Below are 18,182 nucleotides of genomic sequence, written 5' to 3' on the forward strand. Positions count from 1 at the left end.
CTCAGTGATGAAAGCACCAAAGAAGAATGGGCTGGAAAGGAAGGAGAAGGAAAAGAAAGGAAATTATACAAGAAGGGGACATTTGGGAGCTCTGGACAGGCCATCCATCCATGCTGGTCTCCTCATAATATGTAGAATATTCCTAAACTAGAAATATTTTTCCTTTTTAATTAAGAGCCATTTGGAATGAATGATTTTTCATTATCCAGGTGCCTGTATTATAATTTTCACAATGTGTTACATTAAAGCCTGTCTGTTCCTTATGAAAAATACAGGATTTTCTTAGAACTTGCTTCTCAGGGTATTTCAGAACTCCTGACACACCTTTATAAATCTGTTCTGTACTCCAAAATCTCTGATGTAAAGGGAATATAATCTTTAGTAAAGGTGGTGATAAACTTCTTTAAAAAAAAAAAATAAATGTTATGTGTGACGCCCCTTTCCTATCTATTTATATGCCCCCCTCCAATTCAATTTCCGTGATGTTTTTGACCTAGAAAATCTGACCAAATTAATCCATTGAAGCTGCTCTTCAAGATCCTAAAACATCCTTTTCAGATCTAAAAAGAATTTTCAGAGTTCTTCCCTTTATCCAGGAAATCAAAATATAACATGGCAATGGGTGATGGGCATTGAGGAGGGCACTTGCTGGGATGAGCACTGGGTGTTGTATGTAAGCGATGAATCATGGGAATCTACCCCCCAAACCAAGAGCACACTGTATACACTGTGTGTTAGCTAACTTGACAGTAAATTATATTTAAAAACCAAAACAAAACAAAATATAACCTGGCAAAGGACAAACAACTTAGCTGTGGTCCTTTGACTACCTGAATATCTTCTGACAAAGCAGAAGGGGGAAAAAAAGAAATGAAGGAAGAAAGGGAGAGGGAGAGAAAGAGAAGAGGGAGGGGAAGAGAAGAGTGAATATCAAACTATTAAGGAGATTGTTTCAAAATGAGCACTTATGTTTTTAAAAAGATTCATACAGTCTGTTAGCAAATGCATTAGAATGCAATGGTTACTATTTTTAGCAATGGACTTACTATGTTCACAATCCTCCTTTTAAACTTATTTTTCCTAATACCTATGTTTCTAAGGATAAGGGAAGTTTTTTCTTGCAATATTAATACAACCGTACAGTATTGTAATGCATAATGGTACCAAGAGCTAGCACCCTCCCTCTCCAATGGGTTGCATTTAACCTTAATGAATGCAAAATTCTATACTTTCCCACTCTCGCCTAGTAGGCAATGGCAGTAAATAGCCACAGCAAATGCCATAAAGCACTTCAAGCATGAATGAACATCAAGGCTTACCTGGTTATGCTAATCTTTACTTCTTGGAAAACTATCTTTTTAAAATTCAGACTTTACTTTTTGACAACTATTCTCACCTGAATTTATTTTTAAGAACTAAGCACTATCCTAAAACATAACTATTAACTTATTAAGCAGTACCCTAAACATTATTTCTATGGACATCTTCCACATAACAAAAACCCAGACTATTTGTCTTTTTAGTTCGGAAGTCACATGGTAGTTTTTACGTAATCTCTACACCCAACATGGGGCTCAAACTTACAACCCTGAGATCAGGAGTTACATGCCCTATTGACAGCCAGCCAAGTGCCCTTCGCATGGTATTTTTTTTTTAAGCACAATTAAAAGCACTCCATTTGTGAGTTTCATAGAGGATGTGAAACTCTGTCCAAAAGTCATCCAAACAGAGGGTCAACCACATCCTCAGATCCTTAATTGTGCGGAAGAAATTTTATGGACTTCACATGTGCCTGAGTTGTAAAACCTTAGCAATAATACTCTGGTCTCAAACCTTCACTTTTAAAGGTCACCTGAGATTCCACACTTGACCTAGAACAAAGCAGCAATTTTTCAGAATCATCTCTGTGCCTTCGCGTCCAAAGTTCCCCTATACTTTGAGACCTGGGGGACAGGGTCTCAAATTGAATATAAGTCTCTTTTGCCAAATCATCTTCCCAGAAGGATTCTGACCCACATTGCAGTTTACAAACTTTGTACAACAGGAAAAATATCAATGGCAAGACAACAACACAGGCAGTACCGCTCACCACGATAAGGAAAGACACTTGAGAATCACCTTCTTCTTCGACTCTGTCAACAGAAAAAGTGATACATTGGTCCTTCTGGGGAGGCACTCCCTTTGGACAGACGCATGCTATGTACTGCCTGCCAGGCTCCAAGCCATCTATGGTTACTTGGTCCTTGCTGGAATCTGCATTCAGCAGCAGCAGGTCCTTCTCGCCATACTTGGAATACAACACAGTCACCTCGGACTTACGTGTAGTGTTGACAGTGTTCCACATCAATGTCACACTCTCTTCAGTCTCACTGACTACTCTGAGATTTTCTATTGTGGTATTTGTCTCCATTGGCATTGCTTGATCCAATGACGCCAACTCTTCATTTTTACTTGCACTAGCTGAAGGAAACTTACTTCCACCTATCTCCGCCTTTACATTTCTTTTCCCATCTGGGCGGAGCTGGAATGACTGCTGGCTGGCCATGGTGGGCTTTGTTGAAATTCTGGTGCTTAGAGTTGTGATTGAAGATGCAATGGAGGAGAGGAAAGGAGATGAGGAGGAGAAAGCAGTGGAGGGAGGAGAGGAAGTAGAAGTAGAAAGAAAAATGGAAGAAGCAGGGGAAGAAGATGAGTTAGAGGACCAAGGAGATGACAGTGAACCAGGTATGGATGTAGATCTAGATCCTGGCTGGGCTCTTTGCTCAAGGTGATCTCCAGTTCTTTCAGAGGTGTCTGATAATACCGTGGTTGTGACAACACCAACCACTGTCACAGTAACCACAGCTTCTGACATCCCAGCCAAATTTTTGGCCTTACATTTGTAATCCCCAGCATCCTTGTAAGAAATGCCTGTCAAACTTATTATGGACCATCTGACTCCTTCTCCTGGAGATTCCTGAATTACTGTAAGAAAAAATATATATACTCTGTGAGGAAAAACTCAAGCAACATGCCAACCTATCTGGTTCTACATGTATCCCTTTCACATAAACCAAGAGGAAAATGGCACACTGCAAATCTCTGATGGCAGGTGATAAGTTCTGTAAATTGTCTACATGGAGGTCTTTGATATGCTGGGTTCCATGAGGTCTATATGGGGAATGGTATTTTAAAAAGACATGGGGGGCTATGAATTGGGAGACTTGGTTTTAGTAAATGTTAGTCCATGAATTAGTGTTTGATTTCAGACAAGTCAATTGGTGTCTTTAAGCCTCTGTTACTATATTTTTTAAATAAGAGAAGACAAAGTGGTCTCAAAGATCCTTTCCAATTTTAACTCACTATGAAATGGTTATTATAAGATCTTACTTAAATATTTCCCAAGATATTTTTTCATTGTAATAAAATGCTATCTATCTACATAGCCGGCTGGCATAGCAGATAACTTTCTGGCATAGAGGAGTCAAAATTAGTATTCTCAATCTTTCATTTTATAGTTAATCTAAATAAATTAGTAAACCATGAATTCTATTATTTGCAGAATAATATACAGTTTTTGCAAAATTGGAATTTTACTTTCCTAAAGACTAAAATCTAACATATTACCATTCTGTCTTGGTTTCTGAATGTTTATGAAGAATAATAATGTACTGAGCACTATCCTAGGATCCCAGAATTTAGCTTGCTACCTTAAGCTGTGGGCCTTTTACTGTCTATTTGTAAGAATATTAGGCCTTAGCTATTTTTTATTCCATCAGGTTTCTTTATATCTATCTTGATTTACATTTAGCTTCAGTGAGTTTTTAAAATATATCACTCTAATTAATCAGAATATCACTATTGAAACTAAAGCCAAAGCACTGAGTTGGTCAGAGTAGGATCTGAAAAGTCTATGTAACCAGTTTTTCTAAAAATTATATACTTTTTGTTTCATAATAAGGTTTGCATGTAATTTAAATAATGATTTGAATACTCATTCAAAAATGGGAAACCTATATTAAAATCTTTTTTTAAAGAAAACTGTAATAGATATACATTTGAAAGTGAGCCATATCCCAAGATGATGCAGCAAGACAAAGGCCTTATTTGCAGTCATCCATCCATTGGATCATGTTTCTGTCTAAAAATCAGATTATCTAATTTCATCTACGTATCTAGTCAGATAAACTGAGGAAAAGATTAACGAATAAAATGAACTTTTCAAAGTCCTTTCACCCAATAATTTTGGTGTATTTTATTAGAATTAACTAGCCAATTTCAAATCACACAAAACCATGAATTTCAATTCAGACCTTTGCAAACTTCTTGTTTTATAGGCCTAAATTAAGAAAATACCTGTATAATTAACTGGTGAGCTGTCAGATCTGGTCCACATGAGCTGTGGAGTAGGCTGGCCAGTAGCATCACACCGCAGCAGAACATTACTGCCCAGAGCAGATGTGATCTGGGTGGCCGACGTCATCACTGATGGCTTCAAACACTGTTCCAACTCAGCCCGCTGAAATAAAATCCCTGTCAGGCTCTCAGGTTCACTACATATCATCAGTGGATCAAGAAGCACTACAGCAGGGTCAGCAACTTTTGACAACTCGATCATTTTAGAAATGTGACAGTCACAGAACCAAGGGTTGTCCTGCAGACCTAAACCAGAAGGGAGGAAAAGATTGATAAAGGTTATCAACAGATGACTTCAGTTTACATCATAGTCAATTGGGCAAGCAAGCATTTGCGCTGTCTCCCTAAAAACAGAAGTGCTTTGAGAGATGAAAGGGGAGTCACCTCTCTGTCAGTTTTGCCCTACAATCTGGCTACCTGAATGAACATAGCCTGTCATTTCCGACCATTAATGATTGTAGCCAACATTTACTGAGCATTTACTCTGTACAGGTCTCTGTTCTAAGGACGTACCTCTATTATTTAATCCCAAAAATCCTATGAAGAAGAGTATTAGTGTCCTCATTTCAAAAATGAAGAAGCTGAGATATAGAGAAATCAAATGATTTGACCAAGGCCACATAGCTAATCAGCATCTGAGCCAAGATTGTAATCCAAGTACCACAGAATACTATAAATACACTAATAGAGATATTTCTAGCATGTTATGAAAGTACTTCCGTTACCGTAGGTATTGGAGGGTGTAGAGAGACACCTAACTCTGCCTGCACTGTGTCTTGGGTTTGCGTGATGTGAAGACCTTTGGAGGACAAGTTCTGTGTAGCATGTAGAGTGAGATGCAGGAGATGTCAGGAGATAAGACTGGAGACTGGGAGAGGCTGGAACAGAGCTTGCCATGAGTGCCATGCATGGGGGCCGTACAGGTGCCCTACCCAAATCCCCCTTCAAGAGAGAAGCAGCAGCAAGGAATAGAGTTAGCTGACAGCCTCCAGTTGGAGGACTGCCTCAGCTTTCAGAACTGTTAGCAGACATGCTTTGGCCTTCAAGAAGAGTGTCCATGAGAGCTTTAAAGGCAAGTGAGGAAAATGTAACTATTGGAAACCCGAAGAAAGGAGACCCTTTTATGGAGTGGCAGAAAGTTTAGAAACACTGCCACCTGTGGTTAACATGGAAAGGAGAAAACACATTCAAGGAAATGAATGTTCCAGCCATTGATATTTCCTTCCACACGGAGTGTTGAAACTGCTGCCCGGTACTCCTTGCTGCTCGTAGTAAAATGTGAAGGGCAGACAACAGCTAAAGGAAGAACTACTAAATATAAAGGAGCCAAAACTTGCTGGGTTGAGTAATAAAATTGCTTCTTAAACCCAGCCTCTCCAAAGTTCTCAAATTAAGAAAGGGCTTCAGAGCAAAAATCAAATCCAGGGACAGTGAAAGTATATAATTATTTGCTAATATCCTAGAAGGATCTCAGGTAGTGCTTCAGAGCCTCTGGTCAGACAAAAATCTCTCTAATGATATTAAGGGTGATGTCCCATGTAAATAAAGCGCAAAGCTGAAAGAGATTTATCTCAAAAAGATTTATGGTTGTGGCTTTTTACTAATGGAGTGGATTATAACATTGATTCATAAGGAGAAAAGACAATCATAATTTGTAAACATTCTAACCATGTTAGAAGATTTAACTTCATAAATTCTATTTATGTCTCTTTATGTCTATTTTTATTAGAATAGCACTTCATGAGTGGTTCATATTTTTCTGCCAGAATTTATAAAAATTTAGTTTTTTTATCTTCTTAGAAATTTCACTTCTTCCATGGATGAATTATCTTGAACTTCTTCCTCTTACATTTAGTCCTGTGAATCTATGACCAGTTCTCTAATATCCAACTTGCCAGCAAACATCAAATTCATTCTGTCATGTAACAGTTAACATGTGGATAATACTTTTTGCTCTCAAAACACTTGTTATGCTAAATTTTTGCTTTATAAAAGAATAACAAAACAAGTTGACAGTTATTGTTTCCTGTATGACAAATATTGTACTTGTCAAGAATTGTAAAGGGTCTGAGTTTTATCCAACTTTAGGGTGACCAGTTGGCAGAAGACATAAGACTTCTGGTCAGAGATGAAGGAGATCTGGAGGAAGACGTTATTATCTCCCTTATACTGGGCAGTAAACATGCCTACCCTTTGCTCTGGAGGGAGATACATCTTTACCTTCCAAAGCAGTTCTCTACATAAACATCCTTAAAAAGATAGTTCAGAACAAAAGGCTCACTAGACAGGCAGAATTGTGAGAGACCATGGAAAATTGTCTTCCAGCAGTGCTAAGTATGCTGAAGGATTTGTCTACCTCAAGCCTGACAATAGCATGAGGTAGATAATATTAGTATCATCATCATTTTTTTTTTTTATCATCATCATTTTAAAGAGGAAAAAGCCAGCACTCAGAGAGGTTAAGGGTCTTCCTGTCGTTACACAACTGAATATAGTCAGGATTTGAACCTCAGTATCCTGATTTTAAATCTCATTCCCAAGCACTGTATGTCTTATATTGACCTCAGGAAGCTAGTGTGATTCTCCAAGTCTCACATCAGAGGATGCTAAAGCACAAAGAGATTACTGCCTTGATTCTGTAAGTAGCTTAGAGTCCTGACTAAATCCCAGATGTTTTAGCCTCCTAATCTACTACCCCTTCCACCATAACTCATTTCATCACCTAAAAATATTTAGGGCCACCGGGTGGCAGCTATAGTGCTGTTATCTATAAACACATGTCAAAGCAGCGATGTCCGGAGCACAAATGTCTACATGGGGAACCATCCAAGAGCTGTAACATTAACGGGTCTACTCATGCTTTGAAACTGTCCTAAAAATGTGTTAATGGTGAAACAAAATTCTCTTAAAAATTAATCCTACTTTTATGTCTAAAACTTATGTCTAAAAGTTACATAAAACAGGAAAATATTTTAAATTCCTCAAAAACATAATGTTTATTCTAGATTTGAAACATCCAAGGTCAAAGGCACAACTTTTAGAGCCTGAATAATAATAATGACCTGAGTGCTGAACACATTCATCAGGTGTTTTGTGGTTTTTGTTTTTTGTTTTTTTCCTTTGGGGGACAAAGGTACAAGAACTCCCTGAAGTTAAACTGTTATTTGCACTGCATTCCTTCAAGGCAACACACCCACCACAGTCACAGTAATTTGCATTAATTAATTTAGTTTATGTAACTATTCTTGGATGGGGCAAGCCAACTTTGCCTTATTCCTTTTCTAAAAGGATAATGTTTTCCATGCATCACAGTAGTTGAATTAATTGTGCTATTTTGTGTGTGTGTGAAAAGTCAGCAATAAATTCTTGTAACAAAGTTATTCTATAAGCTCTTGAAAGCAAAGACCATGCCTTAGTCTGTTTTGTAATGGCAGTAGTGTCTAACAATTCAAGGGGGAAAGTAAAGTCTTTTCAACAAATGGGTGCTGGAACAACTGGACATCTGTTTGGAAAAAACCTCAACCGCTACCTCATGCTACACTCAAAGACTATTTGAGATGCACCACAGTCATAAGCATAAAAGCCAAGAATATAAAGCCAGAGACTGAACATAATAGTTAAAACTATAAGGAAAACAGAATATTTCTGTGACTTGTAGGAAGACAAATATTTCTTAGATGAGACACAAAAGGCACTATAAAAGAAAAAGCTGGTAAATCAGACGTCACTAAAATTTAAAAGTTTCTTACCAAAGACACCATGAAGAAAATGAATAAACAAACTACAGACTTGGAGACAATATTAATAATACACATAATTGACAAAAGGCTTGTATTCAATACTAAAAAGAAAATGACTTTTAAAAATTGTATTTTGGCATAAAGGAATATAGCAATGACCAATGGCCCAATGAAAACATGGTCAATGCCATTAGTCATCAGGGAAATGCAAATTAAAATCACAATGCGAAATCACTCCCTGACCACCCACCCCTAGGAAATGACTGAAATGAAAAAGACTGATAACATCAAGTGTTGGTGAGGATATGGAGCAAGTAGACTGTTACATAGTGCTAGTGGGGGTGTAAAATGGTACAACCTCTGGAAAATTGGCAGTTTCTTAAGGAGTTGTATAGCCATCTTAGGACCTAGCAATTTCAATCCTGGGAATTTATCCAAGAGAAATAGAAAATAGGTGCCACAAAAACCTTTGCATAAAAATGATAACAGCAGCTTAATTCATAATCACTAAAAACTGGTAAGAGCCCATGTGTCCAAAAACAGGAGAAAGGATAAACAATTCATACATTCATAAAATTGAGTATGACTCAGCAAAAGGAACTATCCGTACATGCAGCGACATGGATGAATCTCAAGAACAATAATGCTAAATGAAAGAAGCCAGGCACAAGAGTGTATTTTAGATGATTCCATTTACATAAAATTCTAGGGCAAACAAAATTAACCTACTGTGATAGAAATAAAAATAGTGGAAGGGGTGCCTGGTTGGCTCAGTCAGTTAAGCGTCCGACTTCGGCTCAGGTCATGATCTCATGGTTTGTGGGTTCAAGCCCCACATGGGGCTCTGTGCTGACAGCTCGGAGCCTGGAGTCTGCTTCGGCTTCTGTGTCTCCCTCTGTCTCTGCTTCTCCCTGCTCATGCTCTGTATCTCTCTCCTTCGAGAATAAACATTAAAAATTTTTTAAAAAGAAAAAAAAATAGTGGTTGCTTGGAATGGAGGAGATTGACTGAAAAAAGACAAAGGGGAACTTTTCCAGTGTGATAAAATTATTCTGTATCTTGGTGAGGGTGTGGGTTCTGTGGAGGTATGGCATTTATCATCATTTTCTAAGTTGTGTACTTAAGATCCATGGTATGTAAGTTATACTTCAACTCCTCCATTTAGAAAACGTTTGAAAAACAAAAGAATGATATCTCTGGAGATAAACTGAACTTGAAGCTTGACTGCCTCTCCACCAGCTGTAAAAAGGTGGTAGTACAGACCCACTTTATGGTATTGTCCTGAAGGCTGAGATACTGCCAGGGAGTCCTTAGAAGAGCACCTAGCACGGAATCAGCCTTAACTGCGTGGATTTGTCTCCTTGGTGCCTAGCAAAGAACAAGCATAGCAACAGGGACTGACAGGTGTTTGTTGAATTAAATTAATGCCATTTTAGAAAATTTTGTGGGAATACTCATGTGGCCGCTGCCCTTCAGGCAAACTTAATTCTAATCTGGAGAAGAGCTTATGTTTGCAATTGAGCAAATTTGGGTGCCAGTAAAAAGCACCCAGAAAAGCATTTTATATCCTCTCCTACTGCAAGCTTTTTCCTCCAAGACAAAGAGTGTGGAGCCTCACAGAGTCTGCCTGTGTAAATATTTGTCTATTCTGGAGAAAGAGACCATGGAAATTTATCTGTATTGCAAATCAAAACTCCAATCTAGTTTGACAGTTCACTTAAATGTTTACTTGCAAGACACTTGTTTATGTTTTTATGATACATTAGAGGATAATTTGATTAAGCTGATATTTTTACTCATGTAGAAAGAAGAGTCATGGAAAAGCCTCTCCCTAATTTTTTTATATTAAATATATGATTTAAAGAGATAGTAATGCATACGTGAGGAAACTAACTCTAGTATTATTACATACAATACATTACAAAAGAGTGTGGAAGCACATGGGTTCTGGAGCCAAACAGCCTGTATTCACACCCCAGCTCCATGAGTATGATGAGTAAATTTGGGCTTGTGGCTTAACTTGTGTCTCAATTCTTCTGTAAAATGGGGATGAAATGATACTTAATACAGGGTTAACGTGAGACTGGAAGAAGTTATATATGTAAAATATAAGAACGAGACTTGGCCTTGAGTAAGCACTCCATCAATATTACCTATTACTATTATGGTTACAAACAGAACCGCTGTCTGCTAACAATAATGAACACGGTACAATAACAATTAAATAAAAGCAGAATGTGTTCCACCATAATAATAGAAAAGTAAGTTCTAGAGGGTACTTGGAAAGATATAATTGCCACAGTTAAAACCTGAGTTCTAGAAAAGCTAGAACTGGTTCTCACCACCATATTTTAATGACGAAATTAGAAGACTCCAATATAGTTAAAATAACAGAAAAAGCCAAAATAGAGGAGTCTTTCTTTATAAGACACATCTATCTCAGTCACAGCTGTTGTGGATTATTGTTGATCTAAAATTATAACCTCAGAGACTGTCCACCTCATATTCTAAAGAACTGTCACATAAAATATAATATTCTCATTACAGTCTTATGAGTCAGAAAAGAGGGAGTGAGTCCTCCTATCTCCATTTTCCAGATGAAAAACCCGAGTTTTCTGTGTGTGATTCACACACATGAGCCAGTCTTTTTTTTTTTTTTTCTAATTTTTTTTAACATTTATTCATTTTTGAGAGACAGAGAGCGTGAGCGGAGGAGGGGCAGAGACAGAGGGAGACACAGAATCTGAAGCAGACTCCAGGCTCTGAGCTGTCTGTCAGCACAGAGCCCGACGCGGGGCTCAAGCCCACGAACCATGAGATCGTGACCTGAGCCAAAGTCAAATGCTTAACTGACTGAGCCACCCAGGTGCCCTGAGCCAATCTTCTTATTAGAGGAGAGCATTTCTTTCCCCTTTTGTTACATAGCAGGCTATGATTTTGCTAAGATCAGCGGCCACATATGGTTGGGCATGTTTCAAAATATCTTTTGTTATTTATTATCATTATTATCATCACTATTATAAAAGCAATGCATGACCAAAGCAGAACATTTTGAAAATATAGAATACTGAAAAGATGTCCCACCACCCAAAGAGGACAATTAACCAGCTAGTGTATTTTTAAATTTTTTTCTTTGCACATTTTATTTATTTGTATTGTATTGTATTGTATTGTATTGTATTGTATTGTATTGTATTGTATTGTATTGTATTTTAGAGACAGCATTGCAAGCAGGGGAGAGGGACAGAGGGAGAGATTGAGAGAGAGAGTCCTAAGCAGACTCCACACTCAGTGCAGGGCCCAATTCAGGGCTGAATCCCACAACACAACCCTGGGATCATGACCTGAGTCAGACTCAAGAGTCAGACACTCAACCTACTGAGCCACCCAGGCGTTCCTCTTTGCACATTTTAAAATAGTTATGATCATGAATATGTATAATTACATACCCTGATTTCTCAGTTTAATGTTATACCAAAAGTATTTTCATGTCACCTTTTTAAAGAATCTGCTTTTGAACAATCTGAACCCTGAAGCATAGATAAAGATGCTTATCTCTTAGGACTGTGAGATTTCATAACCCTTTTCAGTTTGATCCCTAAACTTTTATCCAGATTTAACTCACAAGGGAACAATATTAATGTCCCATAAATCAATTCTTCATAATGATATTAGCAATATTAGTGACTAGTCATTAGAGAGCTATTAATAAGAATTTATTAATTTGATTTTATTTTCTACTATAGAGCTCCATTTGGTAATTCTATTAGAACCAAGAGTCACTTTCAAAGAAACTTAGAAAAATGTGTAGAGAAATAGAATCTCAATGTTTAAGACAATTTCTAGCTATTAGTGTTACTCATAAGGACTAAATTAGTGGCTAAAGTAGAGTAAATAAATACTGCTGTACAGGTTTACACGGTGCCTGTCATGGTGTACATAATAAGAAGGACTCCACAACTATTGTTAAATTAAACTAATATTTTTCCCCCAATCCATCCTATAATATTCCTTTTATTCTCTAATAGAAATGTTTGAAATATTAGATAAATAGTAGGTAAACAAAAAATAGCCATATAATAAAAAATTACATGACTTTTCCTCTTCGTGTCTGGTTTTTATCACTCATATTTTTAGTCTCATAAGCACCAAAATGTATTTACATTTCAACAAAAGCAATGCTAAAATCATTTAAATGCTGCCACAGCATTTTTCCTTTTTATCAAAAAAAAAAATCTCAGTTATCTTTATTTATAATTTGCTTTGGCAAATATTTGAGCATGTGATATTGGTCAATAGGAATTCCTGGCACAAATTTAGCATCGAGTTGCCTCTCACGCCAAAAGGCTTATAAGTCATTTCCCTGACCAAAGACCCAGTTCTTTCATCCTGAGAAATACAGCCTCTCCTGCAGCCCTGATGGACATAACTGGTGAACTAATGACCTAGGCTTACTGGCTGAACAAGAATTTAGGAAATCAACTTGATCAGAACCTCAGGCTTGTGTCACACACAAAAGTATGAAAGACCTCACTGCCCACAGATACCCCTGGAGAAGGGTCTCAGTTCCCTGATTTCAATCTGGCAACCACATTTACCGGGCATTTGCCATGTGTAGAGCGCCGTGCAAAGCACTGTGGGAAGATACAAAAAAAGGAAGAGATAGACTTACTGAAAGGAGTTTACACTTTAAGAACCCAAGACAAATACCCATAGAACCTGAACAAAGTCAAGATCAAAGTCTACAAAACATATCACAGTTAAACTAAGACCAAATCCACTAGGAGACCCCAATAACTGGTGCCTTCATCATTTCTTTTTAGATTAAGAAAATTTGGAAGCTGTTCTCCCTAATTAATTAAACCACTACCACCTCATACAGATGCCAGTGCCCCTCTTCTACTCCTGAAGAGCCTGATGAAGGGCTGAAAAGAGAACAGAGCAGGTTGACTGTGGCAGAGCATGGAGCATTGATATGTTCACAGAAACAGGGCAGGTTGGTAGGTTTTGTCACTCAGCCCCAGTATCTCTGACAGCACCATCAGTCTCTCAGTTTATGAAACTAACTCTCCTCACTCCTCTAACACACATACTGCCTGCCACCCTCCCTCCAGCACTCATAGAGAGCCATTACACGTTACACAGGGTAAACAAGTCAATTGACCCTAAGTCAACCAATAAAGTGCCATTCCATCAAAAACTCAAGTATAGAGTAAAAAGCCAAATTCAATAAATGTGAAAAGGCTGAACAGCTGAAGGCACGCAAAGCAAATAATCTGGACCCAAGAAGCCCAGAGGCTTCTGAGCTTACCAAGAATAATTCTTTGTGGTGAAAGGTCCAGGCTTCTTGACGATGTTGTAAGTAAGTGGGACCAGCTCTCCAGGAAATCTGGTGGTAGTGTGGTTAGCCTGTTGCTTGATAAATCCAAGTAGACAAGGTTCTTCAGGTACCTGACCACCTTGTTAGGCACACTGGTTATTCTGTTGTTGTGCAAATCCAGGGTCCTCAGCTGGGGCATGTCCAGCAGAGATGCCCAAGGGAAAGCGTCCAGAGAATTTCCATCCAAGCGCAACTCATGCAGCTGCTTTAGGTTGTAAAAGCTGCTGGCATCAAGGCTGGCCACGGAATTGTAAGTCACCCAGAGGTACTGGAGCTCCACCAGGTAGTAGAAGGCCTCTGCGGGGATTCTGCGGATGACAGTCTTCTCTATACGTAGCTTCACAGTTTCCACAGGGAAGTTCATAGGGACCTCATTCATATCCAGGTCATTACATAGCACCGACCTAGTGTCACAAAAGCAGTGGAAGGAAACCTGCTTTCCAAGACCCACGTGAAAAAATAATACTTGAAACATGCATCAGTTTTTCATTTCCTACTCGTTTTCACAAAATACCTGTTCAGCCTGGCTGAGCTATTCATAATTCATCATCATCATCATCTTCTTCTTTTAGGTTGAATCATATGAAATGGCCATTTTAGTAGGATAAAAATGATCAAATATCAGCAATTTCATGTGTTTCAACCTACTATTGATGGAACTCTTTATGTGTCAGACCTGTACAACACACATCACATCCACCTAATTTATCAACAGCCCTATAAGGTAGATACTGGGTAATAGGTAAAGGCACCGGCTCTAGAGTCAGGCTGATCTTGGTTGAGATCTAAGCTCTGCCACTTCCTTTGTGGACATGAAAAGCCACGTCAGTCCCTCAACTTCATTTTCCCACATGGCACTGTTAGGATGATTAATTTAAATGGGTGTAAACTTTTATACCTTCCTGGCACATAATAATGGGTGTTTGCCATTTTTTTATCATTAATCTATTTTTACAGATAAAATAACTGAGGCCCACCAATGTGCGATAACTGCTGAAGGTCATATGGCCAGTGGCTTACACAGCCACCTATTAAACCCACATCTGTCCAACTCTAAAATACACACTTTTAACCACTTTAGGAAATGACCCATATTTTTAAAATCCCCTGTTAACGTTATAAATTGATCCCTTTTAAATAACTTAATTTTAAAAAGGAAGGAAGGAAGGAGGAAAAAAAAAAAGCCAAGTGTTCAAACTAGATGCTTAAAGTTGAACTCTATTTTAATGTGACCGGTGAGTTCCTTTCAGCCTAAGGAATAAACCAGAAACTGCAAGTTTATTTCTTTTACCACTCACTAACTTAAGTGACCTTGAGTAAGTCACATTGTGATCTTGTTTAATGGCATTTGTAAAACAGGCATAGAAAAACAAGCCTGTCCCCTCTGTGGATATAAAGTATGAAGAATCAGAGAATTTAGATTCATTTTAACCTGAAAAAAGACTTATTTATCCCTCATTCATACTCACTCCCGCTGGATTGCTGAAAAATGAACAATAAAAATTTTGCAAAGCATAGTCTAAATTACAGTCTATTATACTTGTAGTACATAATAACAATGAAACAGCCATTTGGTAAAAACAGGACATTAAATCAGTGAATTTTATTTTATTTTTTTTTAATTTTTTTTCAACGTTTTTTTATTCATTTTTGGGACAGAGAGAGACAGAGCATGAACGGGGGAGGGGCAGAGAGAGAGGGAGACACAGAATCGGAAACAGGCTCCAGGCTCCGAGCCATCAGCCCAGAGCCTGACGCGGGGCTCGAACTCAACGGACCGCGAGATCGTGACCTGGCTGAAGTCGGACGCTTAACCGACTGCGCCACCCAGGCGCCCCAAATCAGTGAATTTTAAAAGCCAGTGTATAATGAAAAGGGAAGTAGGTAGCAGAAAGCTGGAGTGCGCTGACAATATCATCTCCTTTCTGTAACTTTAGGAGAAGACTATGGAATCATTGGAATTCTCTAGGAACACCTCTTTTTCTTCATCTCTATTCCAGATTACAACTTTCAGTGCTATTTTATACCAGAATGGTAAATTAGCATTCCAGCGTAATGGAAAAAAGCCTGGATAGGAAGCTGAAAGACGTAGCATCTTTATCAACCAGTCACTGTATCAACTCAGTGTTGTGACCTTGGACAAGTCATTTAATCTCTGTATGGTTGTGTTTCTTTGTTTATAAAAGGACAGCAGTCAAACTAGATTATTTCTAGAGTCCTTGCCAGGCATAATGTGCTATGGTTTTTATAAAATCAATAATGGGGTTATCATGGGGAAAAAAATAAACATTTCTGTGGCTGTTTTCTCACAATTACGGAGCCCCTAGTCATTAACTGCTTCATATCTTTTGCCAAGTAGGTCTTTAATTTGTTACATTCTTTCCTTGTCTTAACCTACTTAGTGAATATCCCAAAAAGATACAAAGAGTTGGTTAAGTAAAGTTCAAACAATAACAAATCAAATTACTCAAAAATATATTTTACTTGTTATTGTTTATTTGTTTAAAGTTGTAAGATATAGTGGCCTGGGTTGCTCAGCTGGTTAAGCGTCTGACTTTGGCTCAGGTCATGATCTCAAGGTTCATGGGTTTGAGGCCTGCATCAGGCTCTGTGCTGACAGCTCAGAGCCTAGAGCCTGCGTGGGATTCTGTGTCTCCCTCTCTCTCTCTCTCTGCCCCTCCCCTTCTCGTAATCTGTCTCTCTCTCTCTCTCTCAAAAATAAACATTAAAAAATAAAAATTAAAAAAATAGTTTTAAGACATAAATTGGGCGATTCTTTTAACTAATTATTTTCAATGAGAGGCTCACTGTTCACTTCAACCAAGCCACAAAATAATCTGGTTGTTATTAAATATCCTCCCCCCCCCACGTCCCCCCCACTAAAATCACGTTCTACCAAGTTTAGCTAACAACAGTTCTGTTTTGCATTTAACTTCTATCTCAAAGGACTCACTACATTATTAGTATGTAAGTATTCTCACTCCACAGGTAGATGTTAAAGCAGCCCAGAGATTAACTTCAGTGAGGCCCCCCAGTGTCTGCAATAGACAAGGCTGATTTGTATCTTTCCAACTTTTCTTTGTAAACTCCAGTACCTTAAAATGAAAAATTCTAACTATGAACATCTCTAAATTCACTCTTGTGATCTTCCTTCCTACTTTTTAAGGTCTATCCAAAAGGCATGAAAAAGAAATGGGAAATCAGGGAAGCAAATGCTCTGGTACCTCCTAGATTGGCCCTCCCTCTCATGCCTTCTGTAAACAAGCTGAGCTGGCCACACACATTTCAGTGGTTTGACCTAAAAGGGACATGTTGTGAATATGAGTGCAGTGAAGATTTTGGTTACACAGAATGTGTTTGAGAGTCTCAGATAATTTGAGAGGGTTTTAAGAGCTGAATTGCTCAAAATGAAAACAATGGAGTGAGCAACTGGTATTAACACAATTAAGCTAAAGCTTAGGTAAATTAAACCTTCTGTCCTCTGATACCTGGTCAACAATTTGCTTTCAAAATAAGGCTGCCTAGTTGGAGTCCTTTTCCAAAAAAATCATTAGAACACTTAATAGCAAGGAGAGGAGCATACCTTGATCCTGTGCCGTCATTTCTGCCATGATAATCGCAGGTGCACTGTGAAGGACATGAACAGCTCACTCCCTCCAAAAAGCTAATGAGCACAATGCACAGGCATGCTGAAAGACGCATCGCTCCTTGTAGAGGTTATTTGAACAGAAAGTAAAAACCAAATCCTAAACTTCAGAAACTGGTGTGCCAGGAATGCAAACAGCCATTTAGTAACAGCAGATTAGATAGGATTAGCTGAGATCTGTAGTTACTTAACCTTCAAGTGTATTTTACAGGGGATCAATCGACCTAGGCTTTGAAAATGGTTTCAGCAAAGTAACACATTCCAAGGAATATGAAAATCAAGCACATGTCAAGAAAATTTCAGTAGTTGCCCATCTCCAGATTTGCAAGGAAATGCCTATTAAATCCTTTTCCTATGAATGTAATTGCTACTATACTGTGAAGATACACTTAACGTTTAAAACAATTCAATGTTTTAGGGGTGCTAGAAAATACTGCAGCTTATTTATATAACATTGTAAATTATAGTTTTTGCATTTGTGATCTCCAAAAACAAAGTAAACAAAACCCAGTACCTAGATTTTTTAGGCAAAATGCTTCAATCCACCACTGAGTAGCAGGACCCAGGCTCTGGTGAGAATGTCTCCTGCAGCTCTCCCACATCACCTCAGTGCAGCATGTTTGTTTGTAATGAAGGCCATTATCTTGGTTTAAGAATATATTTTATTCTACATTAGTTTCCCAAGTTACGGGCATCAAGCCAGATCTGAAGATCCATTTCTTTTAGCAAAATTAGGCTCTATCAGAAAACAAAAATGTAATTCAATAATTAAAAACTACCTCCAATCACAGAAGATGGAAAATCCTCATCGACAGTTGATAGTCATGGATTTAGTGGCGTGTGTGTGTGTGTATGTGTGTGTGTATTGATTGGCCTTGCCTGATCACACACACACACACACACACACACACACACACACATATATAATTTAATCTTGCTATTATTGTATTGGGTAGTTCTATCAATCATCTTTAAACCAAAAAAAAAACCTTTTTCAAAAGGAAATTCTATAAAAGTAAGA

General features: G+C 38.1%; 1 protein-coding gene and 1 long non-coding RNA gene across 4 annotated transcripts in view; one reads left to right on the plus strand and one right to left on the minus strand.

Moving 5' to 3' along the window:
• LOC122217956 overlaps positions 1-18,182 on the plus strand; it is a 61,387-nt gene that overhangs the window by 25,426 nt on the left and 17,779 nt on the right. The window contains exon 3 of one of the 3 annotated variants that reach the window (XR_006201778.1): positions 15,453-15,549. The exons of the other annotated variants lie outside the window; for them this stretch is intronic. This is a non-coding gene — a long non-coding RNA (uncharacterized LOC122217956). The remainder of the gene's footprint in view (positions 1-15,452; positions 15,550-18,182) is intronic. 3 annotated transcript variants of the gene reach the window in all.
• On the minus strand, positions 1,808-17,217 carry LRIT3 (leucine rich repeat, Ig-like and transmembrane domains 3). The gene is made up of 4 exons (XM_042935687.1): positions 17,099-17,217; positions 13,447-13,919; positions 4,336-4,641; positions 1,808-2,964 (listed from the first exon to the last, which is right to left on the minus strand). Exons 1-4 carry the CDS (start codon positions 17,215-17,217, stop codon positions 1,808-1,810), a joined length of 2,055 nt encoding a protein of 684 aa, XP_042791621.1.

This window comes from Panthera leo, chromosome B1, assembly GCF_018350215.1.
Source record: "Panthera leo isolate Ple1 chromosome B1, P.leo_Ple1_pat1.1, whole genome shotgun sequence".
Classification (NCBI taxonomy): Eukaryota; Metazoa; Chordata; class Mammalia; order Carnivora; family Felidae; genus Panthera; species Panthera leo.